This window comes from Amblyomma mixtum, chromosome 7 (assembly GCF_055824585.1).
Source record: "Amblyomma mixtum isolate Tamu chromosome 7, ASM5582458v1, whole genome shotgun sequence".
Taxonomy (NCBI): Eukaryota; Metazoa; Arthropoda; class Arachnida; order Ixodida; family Ixodidae; genus Amblyomma; species Amblyomma mixtum.
This window is the reverse complement of record NC_143018.1, coordinates 25,728,342-25,745,463: the sequence shown is the minus strand read 5'-3', so window position 1 is coordinate 25,745,463 and position 17,122 is coordinate 25,728,342. Positions and strand designations below refer to the sequence as shown.

General features: G+C 48.2%; 2 protein-coding genes across 6 annotated transcripts in view; one reads left to right on the top strand and one right to left on the bottom strand.

The window, feature by feature from the left end:
- Positions 1-62: 62 nt before the first annotated feature.
- On the top strand, positions 63-2,294 carry LOC149335379 (interleukin cytokine-related protein 17.1-like). Its single transcript, XM_089552076.1, has one exon. It carries the CDS (start codon positions 439-441, stop codon positions 934-936), a length of 498 nt encoding a protein of 165 aa, XP_089408202.1. The 5' UTR covers positions 63-438; the 3' UTR covers positions 937-2,294.
- A 7,613-nt stretch (positions 2,295-9,907) lies between these two features.
- LOC149335378 (galactose-3-O-sulfotransferase 2-like) overlaps positions 9,908-17,122 on the bottom strand; it is an 87,073-nt gene continuing 79,858 nt past the window's right edge. For all 5 annotated transcript variants that reach the window (XM_089552071.1, XM_089552072.1, XM_089552075.1 and 2 more), the window contains 3 exons: positions 15,202-15,305; positions 13,745-14,443; positions 9,908-13,089 (listed from right to left, as the gene is read on the bottom strand). In XM_089552071.1, the coding sequence (XP_089408197.1) occupies positions 12,630-13,089; positions 13,745-14,443; positions 15,202-15,305 (1,263 nt within the window). In that variant the 3' untranslated portion in view covers positions 9,908-12,629. The remainder of the gene's footprint in view (positions 13,090-13,744; positions 14,444-15,201; positions 15,306-17,122) is intronic.

Below are 17,122 nucleotides of genomic sequence, written 5' to 3'. Positions count from 1 at the left end.
CCTGATAGCACACCCCTTGCTAACACTTTGCGAATGCCACTGCCTTGTCTCACTCTTCCGGCGATAAGGCTATGCGAGATAACGATGGCTGTGACACCCAGTTCTCGTCAGTCCTCTCGCATGCGGGCATAAAACATCGGCGCGAGATCACTAAGCGCGAGATCTGTCAGCTGTGCAGCGTGCGATGCGTGCTTTTCGAATGCGGTTGCAGCTCTGTCACCGAAGGTGGGGACCCTAGAAAAGGAGGCAGCCGTTAGGTGGGAGACATAGAGGAACTCATGTTCCCAACCTGAGACGGATATCGGTTGAGTTCAGTAGTTCAGTTTCAAATTCACTAGGGCCGTCATCTCCAAGACTGCAATCATTGGAGTTAAGTCTGTACAAGGACCTCCGCTGGTGTCGTGACTTGTAAAGCTAGGAATACAGCTAACTTCCGATATGGGCTCCCTAACATCGACAGCCTTCATCTTAAGCTGCAGTCAGCTGTGGATAACCGGCGTCATGTCCGCAACCCTGGACCGATCATCCAAGTTTCCTCACGGAGAGTGTCTGCCAGATGCCACGTCACCGCGCATCGGCGACCGAGCGGCGTGTACGTTCTCAAGACTCATCGACCACGACCCACGAAGGATTCCACGTGACGTGGCGTTCGTGAGGTGCCGGTGCCCGGGTGTCCTGTGCAACACACTGGGCGACTTCCGCTGCCAGGAGGTCAGGGAGAGGCTGCAGGTCGCCTATCGCCAAGGAGACGGGACGCTGAGGAACCGGACATTGGTGGTGCCCGTGTCATGCGTGTGCGCGGTGACCCGAAGTGCCATGGCTAGCCACGGTGAGAAGTCCACGACGGCGGGTTTGGTCGAGGACCCGCGGTCAAAGGGCCAGTCTGCGAAAGTCGGTGCGATTCTGGGTCGCCAAGGCCCGCAGGTACGGGCATGAGCCAGAAGGTGAAAATCTTCCGCCTGAGTCAAAGGAACCTGCAGAAGACATTTCGGCGCACCTAAGTGAACTTGCACCCCAGTGTCATCAGTGTCGTGCAGTTGACACGTACATGGTCAAGTGCCCGTTTCTGCTCTCGTATTTAAATGTGATGCATAAATATACTGTTTATTTATTTTTATTGTTGCTGCCATTGTCTACTTAGAAGCTTTTTGATATTTGAGGAAGACGACATTCTCGACGTTTTTTTTTTTTTTTGCGAAGTGGAACTTGGCCATTGTACACTCTAAACACGAACATGCCTGTATGGGAGTAAAAAAAAAATGCCTAAGCTGTCCTTTAGCTCACTCGTTTTTGTATCAGGGAGTGCGTTAGAAGACAGCTTACTCTCTTTATACGCCTTTCTGTTTATAGTATACAATGTCTTCGTCTGTTTTGTTTTCTTTTTGTGCCCGGACAGACAACCGTGTCTATGACACACACCGTCGTCCTCGAATGGGGATGCATTGCGCACTTCAGGGTTAAAATCGTGTTCATACAATAGCGGCAGGTAACCACGTCTTCGTTTCAGGTGAGGAGCTTTTTCAAGTGCTGTTGTTTTTACGCGAAACAAGACAGCTGGACATGCTGACTGAACTCACTGGCTCTCGTCGAGGCCGCGTTCATTAGAGGCAAAGGACGAGAAACTTAATCACTTTTTATTGTACTTACGTGTGCTAATCACTGAAGTTACTGTGGGGATCACGCGGTGGTAATCATTAGTTTGTCGTATCCTTCTGTAAACAGAACTGCGCTGGCTTCTAAACAGGAACACCTGAGACAAATTCAAGTTGTCCTGTATTAATAGGCTGCAGCGTTCTAATGGCAGAGAGGCCAATTTTACTTATAATTTTGCTCACTTTTACATGTGCGATCGAAAACGACCATGAAAGAAAGAGTGCTTTACTCACTAAGCTTAAGTTCTTCTGTCGTCATCTTCCTTTTTGTGCGTGTGTGGTCGCCTTTCTCAAGACTCCATCCACAGGGGCGTTTTTATAGGCTAGGAAGGGTAAACAAACTTAATACAAGTGTTCCCGTCAACAACCATTTTCGCTAGCTGACTGCGGTGGCGTACGGGCTGCTTTTTTTTTTTTTTTTTTGCAAAAGGATCCTCGAGAATAGGCTAAACCGATACCCTACAAACGGTCATCAATGAAAATCTTATATGCGCTGACAACGAGAGTTTGAATGAAGGGGTGGGAAGAAATATTTCATTTTTCAATAAAATTTTTAAGCAGTAAATTTATCTATTGCTTCTAAAGTATTAATTAATTATATAATTATTATATGCCTATAAATTAATTGTATATTATATAATTATAATGTAATTATAAACAAATTTATCTACTGCAAAATAGATTTATTGCCGAAAAATTGTATGAAATAGTCCACCATTTCTTTTAACGGGCGCTGCAGACAATTTGAGGTTGGCCTTCATTTACTCCGGCATTCGAACAGTGTGGAAACCACACTCCCCTAAACGGCATGTTTTATAAGTGATGGTATGGTATCGGCCTGCCAAACAACTCAGAAATAGAAGGAATAAAGTAACCGACGATTGGGAGGAGATGCTGTCCAGCTCAGACGCGAAAGTTCAGCAACCTTCATTTAGCGCGACCTCAGTGTTTCAGCTTTGAGGACTGAGTCGGATGTCAGAGTCAGATGTCACTGAGTCAGATGTCACTGCAATATTGCGAGTCGAGTTGTGAAAATTAAGAAAAACAGCCTCTCCCGCATCACTACTGTATTGCGGAAGATGTCAGTGACGGAGAATACGGTAAAGACAAACTGATGCGCTGCTTAGTTTCACATGCTTCACCTCACCGTAGCTCACAAAGAATGAACACGGACGGCTAGAAAGATACGACTTGGGTTTGAATCGGGAACACAGTTTCCCTTTTAAGAGCACACTTTTCACAATTTGCGATAACAGTTTAAGTTCTTCGCCTCTCAGCATACATATTATGAGGTCTCATTGTTCTGACTTTCACCAAGCTTAAGGGGGACTTGTGATCAGCAGCTCCTTTTTATCAGATGTGCGTCTATTACCTGTTCATACAATAGATTCCATTCTTGTCTTCGACGTTCCTCTTTCAATACTGCTGCCTACAGGAACGTCTCATAAGCCCAGAAACCACTAAAATAGAAACGATGAGTTCCTGGTATGGCGTTAGGTCAAGAATATGCGTACTCTTCAGGCTAAATTAGAACAGCGAAGGGAGCGTAGCATTTTTCCGCGAATAATGGGGTCGAGTCGCCCGCCAACAATAGCGAAGCGTTGTTGTGCAACCTCTGCCTTATCGCTGCAATCTGATAAATACACTTAGCTTCCTTGTTGTCCGTTCCCTGTCTGGTGAAACGAAAGCTCGAAGTATCGATAAGAGATAAGCACCGTTACAGCGAGGGCAGAAATAAAGCAGGTGGTGGTCTATTTTTTTTTTTCTAGACTGCAAATAGACTGCAGAAAGCTGCGTACTGAACCATGTACCGGGAGGGCGAAATTCAGCTGCTGAACAGCGAGGGGCCCTTCGTGTTGTTCACTATGCAAGGCTTCACGCCCCAGAGGCTGACACAGGTTGCGAAGAAGACTACAGTAGAAGGGTACGGATAAATTTGGACCATCTGGCGTTCTTCGCTCTGCAGAACTTGGTACTTGGGTAGCAGCAACACTCACACGGTATTTGGCTTTTTTTTTTTTTTACCTGAAACAAGCGCACTGATGTGTTCTGTCCACTGATCTCTTTCTCTTCGAGTTATAGCTTGCGTGATGAGCACCGATGAGTAGACGAATGCAAGAGCGCACTCGGGGATAGACAGGGGTATCTTGGTGTATTGAAGGCGAGGCGCCGATATTTTAGAAATATCGGAAATATATTACATTTCTCTACACAAGGGGAGTGTACGTCACCTCTTCTTTGCGGAACAGTTCTCTTCTGTATTCGACTTAACGCCGCTCTTCTGAACACGCAGAAGACCGAATCACAGAACTTCGACGATCGCCAACGGCACCCGGAACTGGGTGTGAGGTGAACTCTTGTCAGAAATGAGGAGAGGCAGTACGAAAAAGGAACGATATTCTGCACACCACAGAAGCTTCTGCAGCTTTTACCTTGGGTTAGTCTTTTAGTGTCGGTCTTCAACGTTTCTCCACTCTACTCCAACGCAAGCTCTCGACTACGCTAGTGCGACGCCAACCTTCCACTGTCTCCTTATCATACTGGTTTTTCGGACAGCGGAGGGAGTAGTGCTGCGTATTTAGTCTGCAAATAGCATCTGACTTCGTGAGTTTGCTATGCTAACATCTTGAGAAGAAGTGAGCACCTTTGCTGTGCAGTCTTGTCCTGTTGCAGCAACCCCGGGAAATGCACTTGTTTTTCCTAGCCTTGTTCCTGGTCCCGTGAAAAGAAAGCTTCAATGAAGACTCGGCAAGGCGATCTCCGCTAAAAGGTCACCAATGCTATGCAATGCACTCCGAAAACGTTATCGGGAAGGAAGTGTGTGAAGCAAAACAAAAACAGGTACTCGATTTGCGGCACTCTCCTGAAAGCTTTCTGGATGGTGTCATGGTTCAGCTTGCGGTCGTTTCACCCCACGATGACCCCACCAAAAAAAAAAGGGATGACTGGCTGGAAAGTCGCTTGTGGAGTTCTTCCAACGCTCAGCTCGGTTCGAACGACCATCCCTTCGGTACCCGCAAGAAGCGACCGTCGATGGACGGACGACCGGGGAAGAAGGGATTAACCACGTCTGAGAGGAGCCGGAACGAATCGGAGGAAGCCAGCGCAGCTGCGGCCGCGGCGCCATCATGCCACACCTGTGTTCGATAGACACGTGCTGCTCGCAGTAATGTTGCACCGCAGTGCGAAAGAGCCGCAGACTTTCGTTTCCTCCTCGCCAAATTCCCACGTGTGGACTCTGCAACAGGTGTCTCCGTTTGCTGTGTTGTGTTGTGACGATCTGTGCGTCGTGTTGAATTGCCACCTGGTGAAGGGGTGGAGCCTTAGGGTATTTAACCAGCGCCCTAAGTGAGAACGAATGCTGTGGGCCTTGTCGAAAAGGCTCATCCAGTCGCTCGACGTTATGAACTTTTGAATTTTTGACTCTTTGCACCTTTGCATTTCGTTATGTAAATAGTTCCTTGCCATTAAACCCGCTTTTTTTGTTTCCCAAACTCCGAAGCTTCAAACTTTCCTCAGCCCGACGACTCTACACGATACCAAATGGAGCCCGGGTTCGAGCTTTCCTGTGCGCCACAACAATGGCCAGCTGCATGCCACAAACGGTAACTGCTAGAACCACTGAACTTTCCGAAGTTCTCGCAATGCTAAGAAGCCATTAAGGATCGAAGCTGTCGCTCGCTGTATAGGAGACCCCTGTGTGAGCGACATTAACGATGGTCGACCCTCTTGGCCACATCTAACAAGCTGGGACATCAATAAAATAGTGCAAATTTTATTTGATATTTCTTTTTTTTGCGATGCCTTTTTCTCAGCGATTGATTTATTTTGTTCTAGTCGCTTAGAGAGACCGGTTTTCAAGAACGTTTGTGTCGAAGCTCGAACAGAAAAAGACCGAGTCACTGTGGGCGGAAAGTTACAGCGCCTTCTGGTGCCCCTATAGAGAGGTCACGTGATATTTCTCGGAACGAGAGCGGCCGTACAAGAGGGCGATGACCCAGTTGTGTCCCGACATGATCACGCGCAATACTTCTCCGTAGCCAGTCCGTTGTCACTACAAAATTCTAAGAACGTCTAATTCATTACAAGTAACTAATTACTTGTAATATCACTCTGGTTTACATGCCGATGGCTGATGGCGACACTGATCGTCACAATGTCTGCCGCGGTGTTCCACAGGGAGATTACTGAGCCCGGGCTTAATAAACTTTGCTTTGATTGGCCTTGCGAACGAGCTTCCAGATAGCGTCCACGTCAATCCAAATTCTGACATTTGCATCTGAGTTTCTGATGCCACAAGCGTCTTGCCACACGCGTCTTGCAGCCTTGCTACATCCGTGCAAGACCGCAACAAGCGGTGTCTACATCAAGGTGCAGTCTTTGTCATAAATATCACGCCCAACGGGTTTGCTTCCCGGTAGTGCATCGGGGCTCGTAAGCACATCTGACAGTCCTAAGCTTGAAAGGGTTGAGGAGCTAATTTCTTTCCGCGTCCGCGAGGTTAGGGTCCCTGAGTGCTCAAGAGGAGCCGCGCTACAGGGCTCAGAAGCAGGCTCCTTGGGCTGTTAACTTTTGACAAAGACTGTACCTGCGTCGTTAGGGATTGCGTGTAGCAACAGCAAAGTGTGCTGCGGTTGCATTCACACGAAAATCCATTTGCCGTTACCCAATAGCACTGGACGGAGGTGTGATACCATATGTCACACGCTGCAGGTTCTTCGACATCGTAACGGTGAAAGCGCATCAATGTACTGAAAAAAAGCTGTTTGTTTTCAGTCAAACTCAAATCGAGTCCATTCGAGCGCTCATTAATCTGGCTATACCACGCTCATTTCCTCGGCTACATAGGTACAGCCTCTCAGTACACCACGTTTGCGCGCTTCTTTATCCAACGCTGCGCGCCTTCATCGAGAATCGCGGCAGCTTTTCAAAGTGAGGTGTAGATGGCAGCACTATGTCGCACACCCGCTACTATGACCGCTACTGTGAAGCACATTGCTCCTCGTGTACGGCTTGTTTGTGCCCGTGGGTATGAAATCACTGTCTACGTACATTTGGACACATGGTAAGAGCACAGGTGAGAGCTACAGAGTTGCTGAAGTACCACATATGACACTGTGTTCTGGATGCTGGTCACTGTATTGAGTAAATCAGACCTAACATTCGCCCGCGGCTGCCATTATGACAAGATCGGTGGCGCTACCTGTGATTAGTCTGACAATCAAGCCCGCCACATGCCAAAGCGGCAAATTCAAACGTGTACCTGATTGCGACAGCCGCGATCGATGGGTATTTATGGATGAGATTCCGTCCAGGAACCTGACAGCCGCTGTGACAGGAGAATCCTTAATGTTCGAAATATGCCACGGAATGGAAGATCTTGAATCCCAAACAGCACTGCATAACCGCCGCGTCTCCATAGCGCTCGAAAATACAGTGGAGACCTCGAAATCGCTGGTTGAGGAGCTTTCAGCGAGCCTCAAACTGGCACATGCCGACAATGGGGACGAACTACGACAGCAGGAGCCTGACTCTATTTCGAAGGAAGCTGCAAACTCATCGCGGACCACGGCGGAAGGCCTGTAACCGACTGTCAACATCTGCGTTCGCTTCTTCTGCACTACAGCAAACCCTGGACGCCCTGGGCACATGACAGCGATGGCTAGCAAGCACCCAGACTTGAAACTGACGGCAGGGGTGGCATGCTGGAACAATCAGTCAGGCTGGAGTGATCAGAAATGATCGCAACTGGTCTCGTTGTCTGGTATACGCATGTCTGAATGAAAATAAATAGGAAGATAAATAAATGATTATCGGTAAGGGGAAGGCACAGAACTACTCACCCTCTGTAGATTCCTCAACGACGCCGTAGGGGAAGGGATGAAGAAAGGAATGGAAGAAGAAAAAGGCATCGTAATGGAGGGCTCGAGATTAGTTTCCACCACCTGCGGTTCTCCACGTGCGTTCACACCACTCATGACATGGAGCCAAGCTCTAAACCTACACTAAAGTGCATGAATCATGGCCGCATCTGTACAGAAGACGTTCCTTGGGCTTGTCTTTTAACCTGAGCATTGTCGATCTCCAACGACATCGGCCAGCTGGTTGTCTGGTACTGTTCGTCCCATACAGTCTAGTCGACGTTATTCTGCACTTCTGGGCACATTCCATGTATGTGTGTTCCGCACCAATCTACTATAAACCCAGAGGGACACAAGTCGGAAATAGCGAATATTCTTTTTTTCGTAGCTAATGATTGGTTTGGTTCATTGGGGTTTAACGTCCCAAAGCGACTCAGGCTATGAGGGACGCCGTAGTGAAGGGCTCCGGAAATTTCGACCACTTAGTGTTCTTTAACGTGCACTGACATAGCACAGCACACGGGCCTCTAGAATTTCACCTCCATCGAAATTCGAGCATCGCGTCCAGGATCGAACCCGCGTCTTTCGGGTCAGCAGTCGAGCGCCGTAACCACTGAGCCACCGCGGCGGGCCGTAGCTTCTCTAAGTGCAAACTTTATTATTTGCCGAGTTGCTAGCCGCTGTGATCGCAAACACTGTAGGGCTTGTTGGCAGATTTCCCCTTCGAGATATACACATACCTGTCAGGTATGTCGATTAGTGGATTTTTGTATTACGCAATTTTGTGTACTGGAATTTATGTTGTGTGTATGTATGTTTGTATTCTTAAAGTAATTAAAAATGCTTCGAGAAAAAGTTGGCACCTACAAGAAATACGCAGTTCATATAGGGCAGCGGACATTCTATGCAGTCGAAATTGTTCATAAGGCAGACGATAATATTTAAGCTGGTTTACAAAATATTTTTCGTACTCTCTACATTTCGAGATTTCACATTTTGTTAGCATACCGCCATGAGTGTTTGCGGAGATTTTCATCTTTTTTTTTGTTGCGTGCAAATAGCACCGTTGAAAAGCGCATTAGACGAATGCACAACTTTTAGGTAAAGTACGGCGTGCTGCATGGTATTATTTGCAGCAAAACAATAAGACAAAGAAAAAACGGTTGTCGTCCGCTCCGACAGGGGGCGTCAGGCGTCCATATGTGACCTCATTACTGCGAACACAGCCACCGCTGCGCACGACTAACGGAACAACATCCGGCTTAATAGCATCGCTTTTAAAATGTACAGCCCAAGGGGTTTACTTAGAAGCAGTGTAGTGAGGCTCTTCAGTACACCTGATAGTCCTAAGCATAGAAGGCTCGAGGACCTGAGTTTCTCCCGCCTTCGTAAGATTAGGTTCTCTGATTATGCAAGAGGAGCAGCGCTGCAGAGCTCAGAAGCAGACCCCTTGGGCTGTATACTTTTGACAAAGACTGTGCATATGACAGTCTTACGCTGAAGGGAACATCTGCGGAATTAAAAATATTACGTAATCAGAAAAGAGGTTGACCAGTAGCAATGAAGAGTACCCCATAATTGCTTTGGCCGCCGCGGTGGCTCAGTGGTTATGGTGCTGGGCTGCTGACCCGAAAGACGAGGGTTCGATCCCGGCCGCGGCAGTTGAATTTCTTTGGAGGAGAAATTCTAGAGGCCCGTGTAATGTGCGATGTCAGTGCACGTTAAAGGACCCCGGGTGGTCGAAATTTCCGGAGCCCTCCACTACGGCGTCTCTCATAGCCTGAGTCGCTTTGGGACGTTAAACCCCGTAAACCAAACCAAACCATAATTGCTTTGTATTTCGCTTGTCCAATATAGTTATTTGCTGTCAGATAGAAAGGCTCAGTCATGAGGTAGAACCGCGTGGTAGTGCCTCTGACATTGATAAGCGTCGGTAGCATTAACGGGAGGGGTTGGATGCTTGATAAAAATTGGCAATGGTTTAGCTCTGGCTATACCTGGAGGATTGCGAAAGCAACGAGGAGAGAGAGAGAGGCGATGGAGAGCGCGCGGCAGCGGCGGCGTCCCCGGCACGCTAGATATGCGCCGCTACTGCGCATTTAATATTTATTACAAATACCTCAAAGGCCCTCGGTTGAGGGCTTTACATGAGGGATAACTGCGCAACTGGCGAGCGCGGCGGCGGCACCTCTGAGTCATCCGCGTAGCGGCGGCGAGCCAGCTGTGTGCCGCGTGACGTCACTGCTCCTCGCGCATGCGCAGTATGGCCTTTCGTCAGCTCCGCGAAATGGCTCGGCGACTCGCGTAGTGTTGGCAACAATAAAACTCAGAAGTGATGGTTCAGTACTGTCATGATTGAATAGCCACGCCACACAGTGAATGAAGACACGCATGTACGGATGCCTCTAAAACGTTTTATTTGTTCGAAACATACCATTTAAGCCGTGTTTTCGTGCGATACGGCCTGAACAAAGAAGGCACTTAGCTTGCAGTCATCTGAAAACATAAGCACAGCGGCGGATTTGAGAAAGAAGTAAAGACGCTCGCAGTAATGGCAGCATGCGCAAAACATGTATATTTTTTTCTCCTTCCACGAAGGCAGGAGCAAAGCACTGCAACGCAGGAATGTGCAGAACGCAGCAAGCCATCTTCGAGTTGAGATGACTAAACTAGAGACCATGTACATAGACGCCAAAAATTGCATAAACTGCCTGTGCAGAGTTGAACATGTAAAAGCGCATGCTCGATGCTAAAGACCAACACACGAGACACGTACGAACTCAACAGAAGATGTAAAAAAAACATGCTCACCAAGAATGCAACGTGATTGAGACTATGGCAGCGCGTTTTTCTTTGCTCATCTGACGGTTTTCATGACTAAAAAGTTATGTGTTGCTAGAAGCTAAAATGCATACCGCTGAGTTGATTGCACTGAGCGGGGTTGAAGTTGACTCACATAAGCTTCCTATACTTGACTAGGCTTAGGTGGTGCGCTATAAGCACTCCTCTTTGGCGTCACACTTTCCAGATTTACACTAACAGAAAGAAGTAAAAAGAGTAAACTGTCCTATAGCGCATTCCCTTTTAACTCTTATAAAAGAGAGTGCACTAGTGGGCTGTTTACTCCCTTCTTTACTGCATACAGGCGTATTCCTGTTTAGAGTAACAAAAACTAAGACTTGTCAGGCTCCATCGGGGACAACACTGCGTTAGTGAACGTCACCCAGGTGTAAATAACTAGCTCCCTCATAAAAGCGCATGCGAGTAAAAGCAGCTACAAGGCCTCACGCCTTTTTTTTTTTGTACCACAAGAAGTATCACCTTCAACCCAAGGCGCCCGCGCAACTATGCATATACTGCTCAGGCAGGTAAACACTACCTATAAAAGCAACAGGACGCGATAAAAGCCAAGATTACACTCAGTGAAAACATATCTGCCAGCGATATGGCTGTCACAGTGGCTAAATGTAAACCTCCAGATATAAAATCTGTTTCGAGGACTGCAGGTTTTACCACTTTTTTTTTTGTTACCGCAACAAAGAACGCTGAATCTCCCCTCTCGGACTCTGATATGCGTGATAATCTTCAGTCTTTTATAATACTTGAGCTCTCTGCAAAAACGACGCCGCCGAAATACAAACGCGACAGCGATTTCAAAACAACCACTAGAAAATTGCGTGTTCACAGAACACGTAACCTATCCGTGGGCGTAAGACTCATGCCACAACATACCGGTCCCTACTGTGAGCGTGTCCGTGGCGAAAGGAAGCAGTAAGGTGGATTCCAGTGCACTGGTCATCGACCTGCTACGGATATAAAAACCGCTAACCTTTATAAATGTGATTCTGTTCTTACAGATATACTCCTCTGTAATCCTTATTTTCTCCTGAATTCTTTTTGTCAGTTTCTAATCACTTTATCTCCCTCAGCCATCCTTGAACGCCGAGATTCTGTTAACCACACTAGCGAATGCTGTTAAGCCGTTGAGTAACGATCAGTGAACAAAGCACGGGTTGTCCACTGTTTTTCAATACATCAGGATATATCCTAGCATCCGGCTTCTGCAGCCAGAGCGTTCAACTACGACAACTCTTTGAAACTGCCTTCAGCGAGCGCATAATGTCCATTCAATAATGCCGTTTAACCCCATCAGGTCATGCGCCAGGAGCATTTCAGCCGAGCCGTTCGGCGCCCCTTTGCAATACATTTGGACGCGTATAACTTGCAACGAAGCACTAGAAATCTACGATACGCCCGCGGCGTGAGCTCTACAAACTGTTCTTTCTTGTGAAGGCAGCTGGGATGATAGAACATGTAAACGCATACGCAGAACAAACCGCTAAAAGGCACTGCAAATAGGAATGCCGGCCAGCACTAAGCGCTTTCACGAAAATTATTCGCTAAGGCAAGATTAAAAAATGACACGATATGTCCTGTTACACTTGCGTTGCTCTGACTTCTTCGATAAGGCCTCGTCGGCTGTTATCACAACGGTATCACAATATGCGTGCGCACTTAGTACTATCTGCGAGGCCCTGGCGCACGCTAAGTACGAAGCTCTCGCTATAACGAACGTGGCGATTACGTTCTGAACGCACAGCGATGTAGGACACACGGCACTGGTGGTGTGGAAGGCGATCCGTGGGCGCGCACTAGAAGGCATTGATTTGTTCGTGGACATGTGCGTCGCCGATGGATGAGCTTGCAGGCGTGAGGTAAAAAAAAAAAAATTAACGCCCGGCTGCCACACGCTACCACTGGTCGTTGCGTTGAACCACCATTTAAGTCTGATTCCGCGGTGCCGACCTAAAACGTCGATCACTGTGCCTGAATGGTGGAGCGTTCCAAACAGTTCTGTACGTTTGATCATTCTCTATGTCGTGGAAACTAGTACTGGCCACGGTTTGGAGAACACTGTCGAGGCACACACTCGGAAGGCACATGGGCACTGTCCATGACTTGTCGTTGCATTGACCCAGTATTTCCCAGCTTCGACCGCCGCGTGTTATCATTGGTCCTTTGGAACCAGTGAAAACAAAGGTGTTCGTGTGTCACATTTGTAATGACTTCGCACCGCAGTGTTTAGCTGTATAAATAAAATTTCCCGCTCTAGGAATCACCTTCCAGCGTTTCTAGACCTCTGGAAGGTTCTCGCCGGTGGCGCGACGTCCCTAGCGGTGCGCTTGGTGGAACGCGCGCTCTTGTGGTGGGAAATGTACGTTCTTATCTTCGCCTCCTGGATCTTCTTAACCCGTTCGTGGAACTCGAGCTCGGTGAGCGTGAGGCTGTGGCACAGTCTGCTATGGTCCTTGGCCTTGAAGGCCACAACGTCCTTGCGCTTGTAGTAAGGAGATATCTTCTCCATCGACCCTTCGGCCATGACGCATCGCTCGTAGTACTCCTTCTGCGCGGCCCGCAGCTCTTCCACTTCCTCGGCCATCCTGTCCTCGCCGAACGCCTTGACCCTGTCGTCGAAGACCTTGGCGAAGTGCTCGTACAGCTGCCAGTCGGCCGAGTTGAGATTCAGGATCTGCTGCTTGGTCTCGTTCGATAGCTTCTCCTTGTAGGCGCTGTACCTGCGCAACATAGAAGACAAGCGTTCTGCAAGATTCGGGTTATCAAGATGCCATTCATTGAATCGGGTCTGACCTCAACTGTGCGTTTCCAATTCCAGTGAGCTTCTGGACCTCGATCATCATGTGTTTTCATCTGCCATCCCCAACTGTACGGCTGCCTTCCATTCGTCCCACCTCGTTATTCTGATAAACAAACTGGCTACTCATCTGCGCATTATAGGTTGTTCATCCTGCTCTGTACAGGATGCTAGCTTTGCGAACATGCCTAGCTAATCGCAGGGCAAGGTGCGGCGACAGCAATTGAAGGGCAATAATCTTACCGTCTCGCTCTCTGCGCTGTTTATTGCTTCATGATTACGCACAAGCAACTATTGTTTAATACAACTCAATAACTAAGCGGCAGAGGTTCCTCAAAGGAACCTCTCTAGCCAATGGCGTCGACCGATTCTCCTCCTTGACAGATTCCCTAGGACCTGCTAGCGTGGAATCGCAGGGAGTGGTAGATGAATGGGAAATAACGACGGCTGAATCGGATTATCTGTGGTGTCATTAAAATCTGTCACCGCCATTGGCTCGATGATCTCCTTTGATGGGCATCTGCCGCTTATTTCTTGAGTTGTTTTCCACTATAGTCTAACGTTCTCCACAAGCGTACCTGGAGTTGACCTTCAGGGCCACCATGTCGGTGGTGTTCCAGCAAAGCAGGTGCTTGAGAAGAACGAGGGACTCGTCCAGCCTCTCGGCCAGCATGACGAGGTCGAAGGCGGAGTCGATCTCCTCGATGAACTTGGCGACAGCTTCCCGCGAGCTAAAGGGTCCGTTGAAGCCCAGGTCGAACGACATCTGGTTCAGGCCGACGCGCCTATCGATCACGCGGTGCTGAGCCAGGTAGCCCGTCAGGTTTCGGTCACGGACGAAAGTCGTCAAGTTCCTCTTGAAGATTGAGTCCAGCTTGCAGTACGAGTAGAGGGACTCGAAAAGGGTGTCTGGCCTCCTCAGGATGGTCACGTACACGGAGTCCGGAGGCATGACTTCATGCATCTCGCGTCCGTTGTAGCGAGTGTGGTGAGTGAGGATGTTGTAGGTCATGTTGTAGGCGGTGATGTTAGCGATAAGACGCCGGCTGAAGGGCTCCGGGTGGCCGAGGTAGTGCGTGAACTGGGACTTGGGCAGCACGAAGTTGAGGTCGTGCTCGGTGCCGAAGCGAAGAAAGATGTTCATCACCGTCGAGCTGGCGCACTTGTGCGTCTTGAGGAAGACGATGTTGGTACGCGGTTCGCACGATTCGTGAGACGAGGAAGCGTTGTCGGTCAGCGCCTGGGCGGAGTTGGCGTACTGCTGCTGGATGCGAGTCCTGCGAAGATGAACCAATGGGAGGAGGGGGGGGGGGGGGGGGGGGCTTATTCGTGGCGCAGTGACTTAGCCAAATGCGCTGTATTGAGAATTAAGCACTGCGAAGTGACAATCGACAATTAGAGCTACATCTGACGCAATTCATGGAGGTCCTGAAGTGCTCCTGGAAATTATTTGAAACGAATTGAATGCGTTCTCAAGTCGAATAGTTTTCGAATAATTAGTACGCACGCTGCAGTTTTTTTTCTAGAACTGATCTAAAAATAAAGGAGAGGAAAATAGGGCGCTGGAGGGCAGTTTCACTCCCGTTTTACTCTAATATAGGTGTATCCCTCTAGGTGAGCTATGTGTACTAACGTCTGAAGCACTACTCCTGGGAACACACGAAGCCAAAAATTTGGTTCACCCTGTATGCAGAGCTGCTGCGAGCAGCCCGTAGACCAGACGTCAACTGTAGGAACGCGTCGCAAGCCAGTTGTATCACTTCAAGAGAGACTAACGACAACTACATCTTATCTTTTTTTCTCTCAATAAAAGTCGATTATACAGCTCTTCCCGGCAACTCTCAAGTTTCTCCTGCAGCAAAAGACGCATTTATTGCTGAAAAAAAAAAGTAGATTTAATTGTTTCCGCCACTGGGTTCAACCTTGTGACGTCAAGAGCGAAGATGACTTCGGGATTATTGCACTGAAATAAATAGCGGCGCAGCTCTCACTTCAATCTGAAAGACGCAAGAAAACACTGGTTGAAATGTCCAACCTCGTGGTCACGAAGAGGATGCCGACGAGCGAGATGGGCAGGAACACCATGCAGGTGACCAGCACCCGGTGGAAGTGGCGGAGCATCTCGTTCGGACGGGGAGCCTGCGAAAGGTGCAGAGGAGGAAAAGAGCTTGCTGCTTTTTTTTCTTTTTTTTTTCACATTGAGCCCGTAACAGCGGCAGCATTGGCAAGTTAATACATGCATTGTTTTACTTTCAACGCGATAGCATCCGAGTTGCCGTTACACCAAAACCCCGTCGATGTCCGAGATTAAAGTCGCCGATTGGTGGAGAGAGGTCACAAGACCATGTGACGTCATTAGAACCTGCTCTGATGGGCCACCCTGATTGGTCTAAAGAGGTCACGTCACCTTGTGCCGTCATCACAACCTGCACACCGTGGCAGGTGGCAACCTGACCATAGGATAGTGCGCAGCCCGCCCACATTAGCAGATAGAAATTAAATTCATTGGTCGAAAGAGGTCACGTCACCTTGTGACGTCATCACAACCTGCACACCGTGGCAGGTGGCAACCTGACCATAGGATAGTGCGCAGCCCGCCCACATTAGCAGATAGAAATTAAATTCATTGGTCGAAAGGGAATCACGACTCTGTGACGTCATCACAACGTGCCTACCGGGTTGTGAGTAACCTAGTTTCTGGGCAGCATCGTAGATGACAATCGAAATACAAAAAAATATATATATGCAAATGCCAGCACCATCAGAGCATAGCGGGTAGCTGCTACTGCAGCTAGCAGTCTGAATATGGCGGTTGATAAACCGACAATTGCAAGGAAATTGAAGCAAACACACACAGAAGTTGCAATAGAAGTTGCGACAAGTGTGAAATTAAGTGGTATGCGATAGCACTCTTGGGGTGACTTAAAAGCCAACTTCAGGGGGTTTTTCTAACATTGAGTTGATAATTAAATCACATTCCTTAGAGTACCCTGGCTCCAGTACAATATACGGTTTTTCAATATACTAAGTAGAAATATTTAAAAACATCAAAAACCAGGAAACAGAAATCGCAACTTAGTTTCGACCAATCAGATCGTCCTATGACGTCGCTGACACCGTCACAAAACCTATCGTGTGCGCTCTGATTGGCTAAACTGGCGACTTTAAGTGAGAACTTGCGTCACTTCTCTGAAATGACCAAAAGCCAGCTCAAAATTTCATTCTTCAGCAAACACAGAACGAAAGATTGCAATGTGACTCGCTTTTTTTATTGGCCTGAATGAAAAAGCAAAAAATGCACGTCCCGGTGACTACACATTCAGAGATTGAGCAAATGAAGCAGAGCTTCGGAAGAAGTGATGCATGCCGTAGCAGAAAATTCAGCAAATTAGACCCAAAACTCCCTGTTTCACGCTCTTTTCATACAGCAGCTTGAAAACTACGGAAATTTGGAGAAAAGTGGAGCGGTTACGGCTCCTAAAATTCTCAAAAACTCGGCAGAAATCCAATTTTCTCCAAATCTTACCTATCGAATATCATGAAAAAGGGACAATTCCCTGAACTGAACAGCCCTGTTCTAAACTGAGGCACCGGTGATGGATGAAGTCACATTAGCACCCGTAACGTCTGTTGATCGATTGCTTGGTTTAGTTTGGTTTATTGGGGTTTAACGTCCCGAAGCAACTCAGGCTATGAGGGACGCCGTAGCGAAGAGCTCCGGAAATTTCGAGCACCTGGGGTTCTTTTACGTGCACTGACATCGCATAGCACACGGGCCTCTAGAATTTCGCCTTCATCGAAATTCGGCCGCCGCGGCCGGGATCGAACCCGCGTCTTTCGGGTCAGCAGCCGAGCGCCGTAACCACTGAGCCACCGCGGCGGGTGTTAATCGATTGCTTCGTTATTAACTTTGTTGAGCTAAGCGCTCGATCTTAACGCGCCGTCAAACGATACAA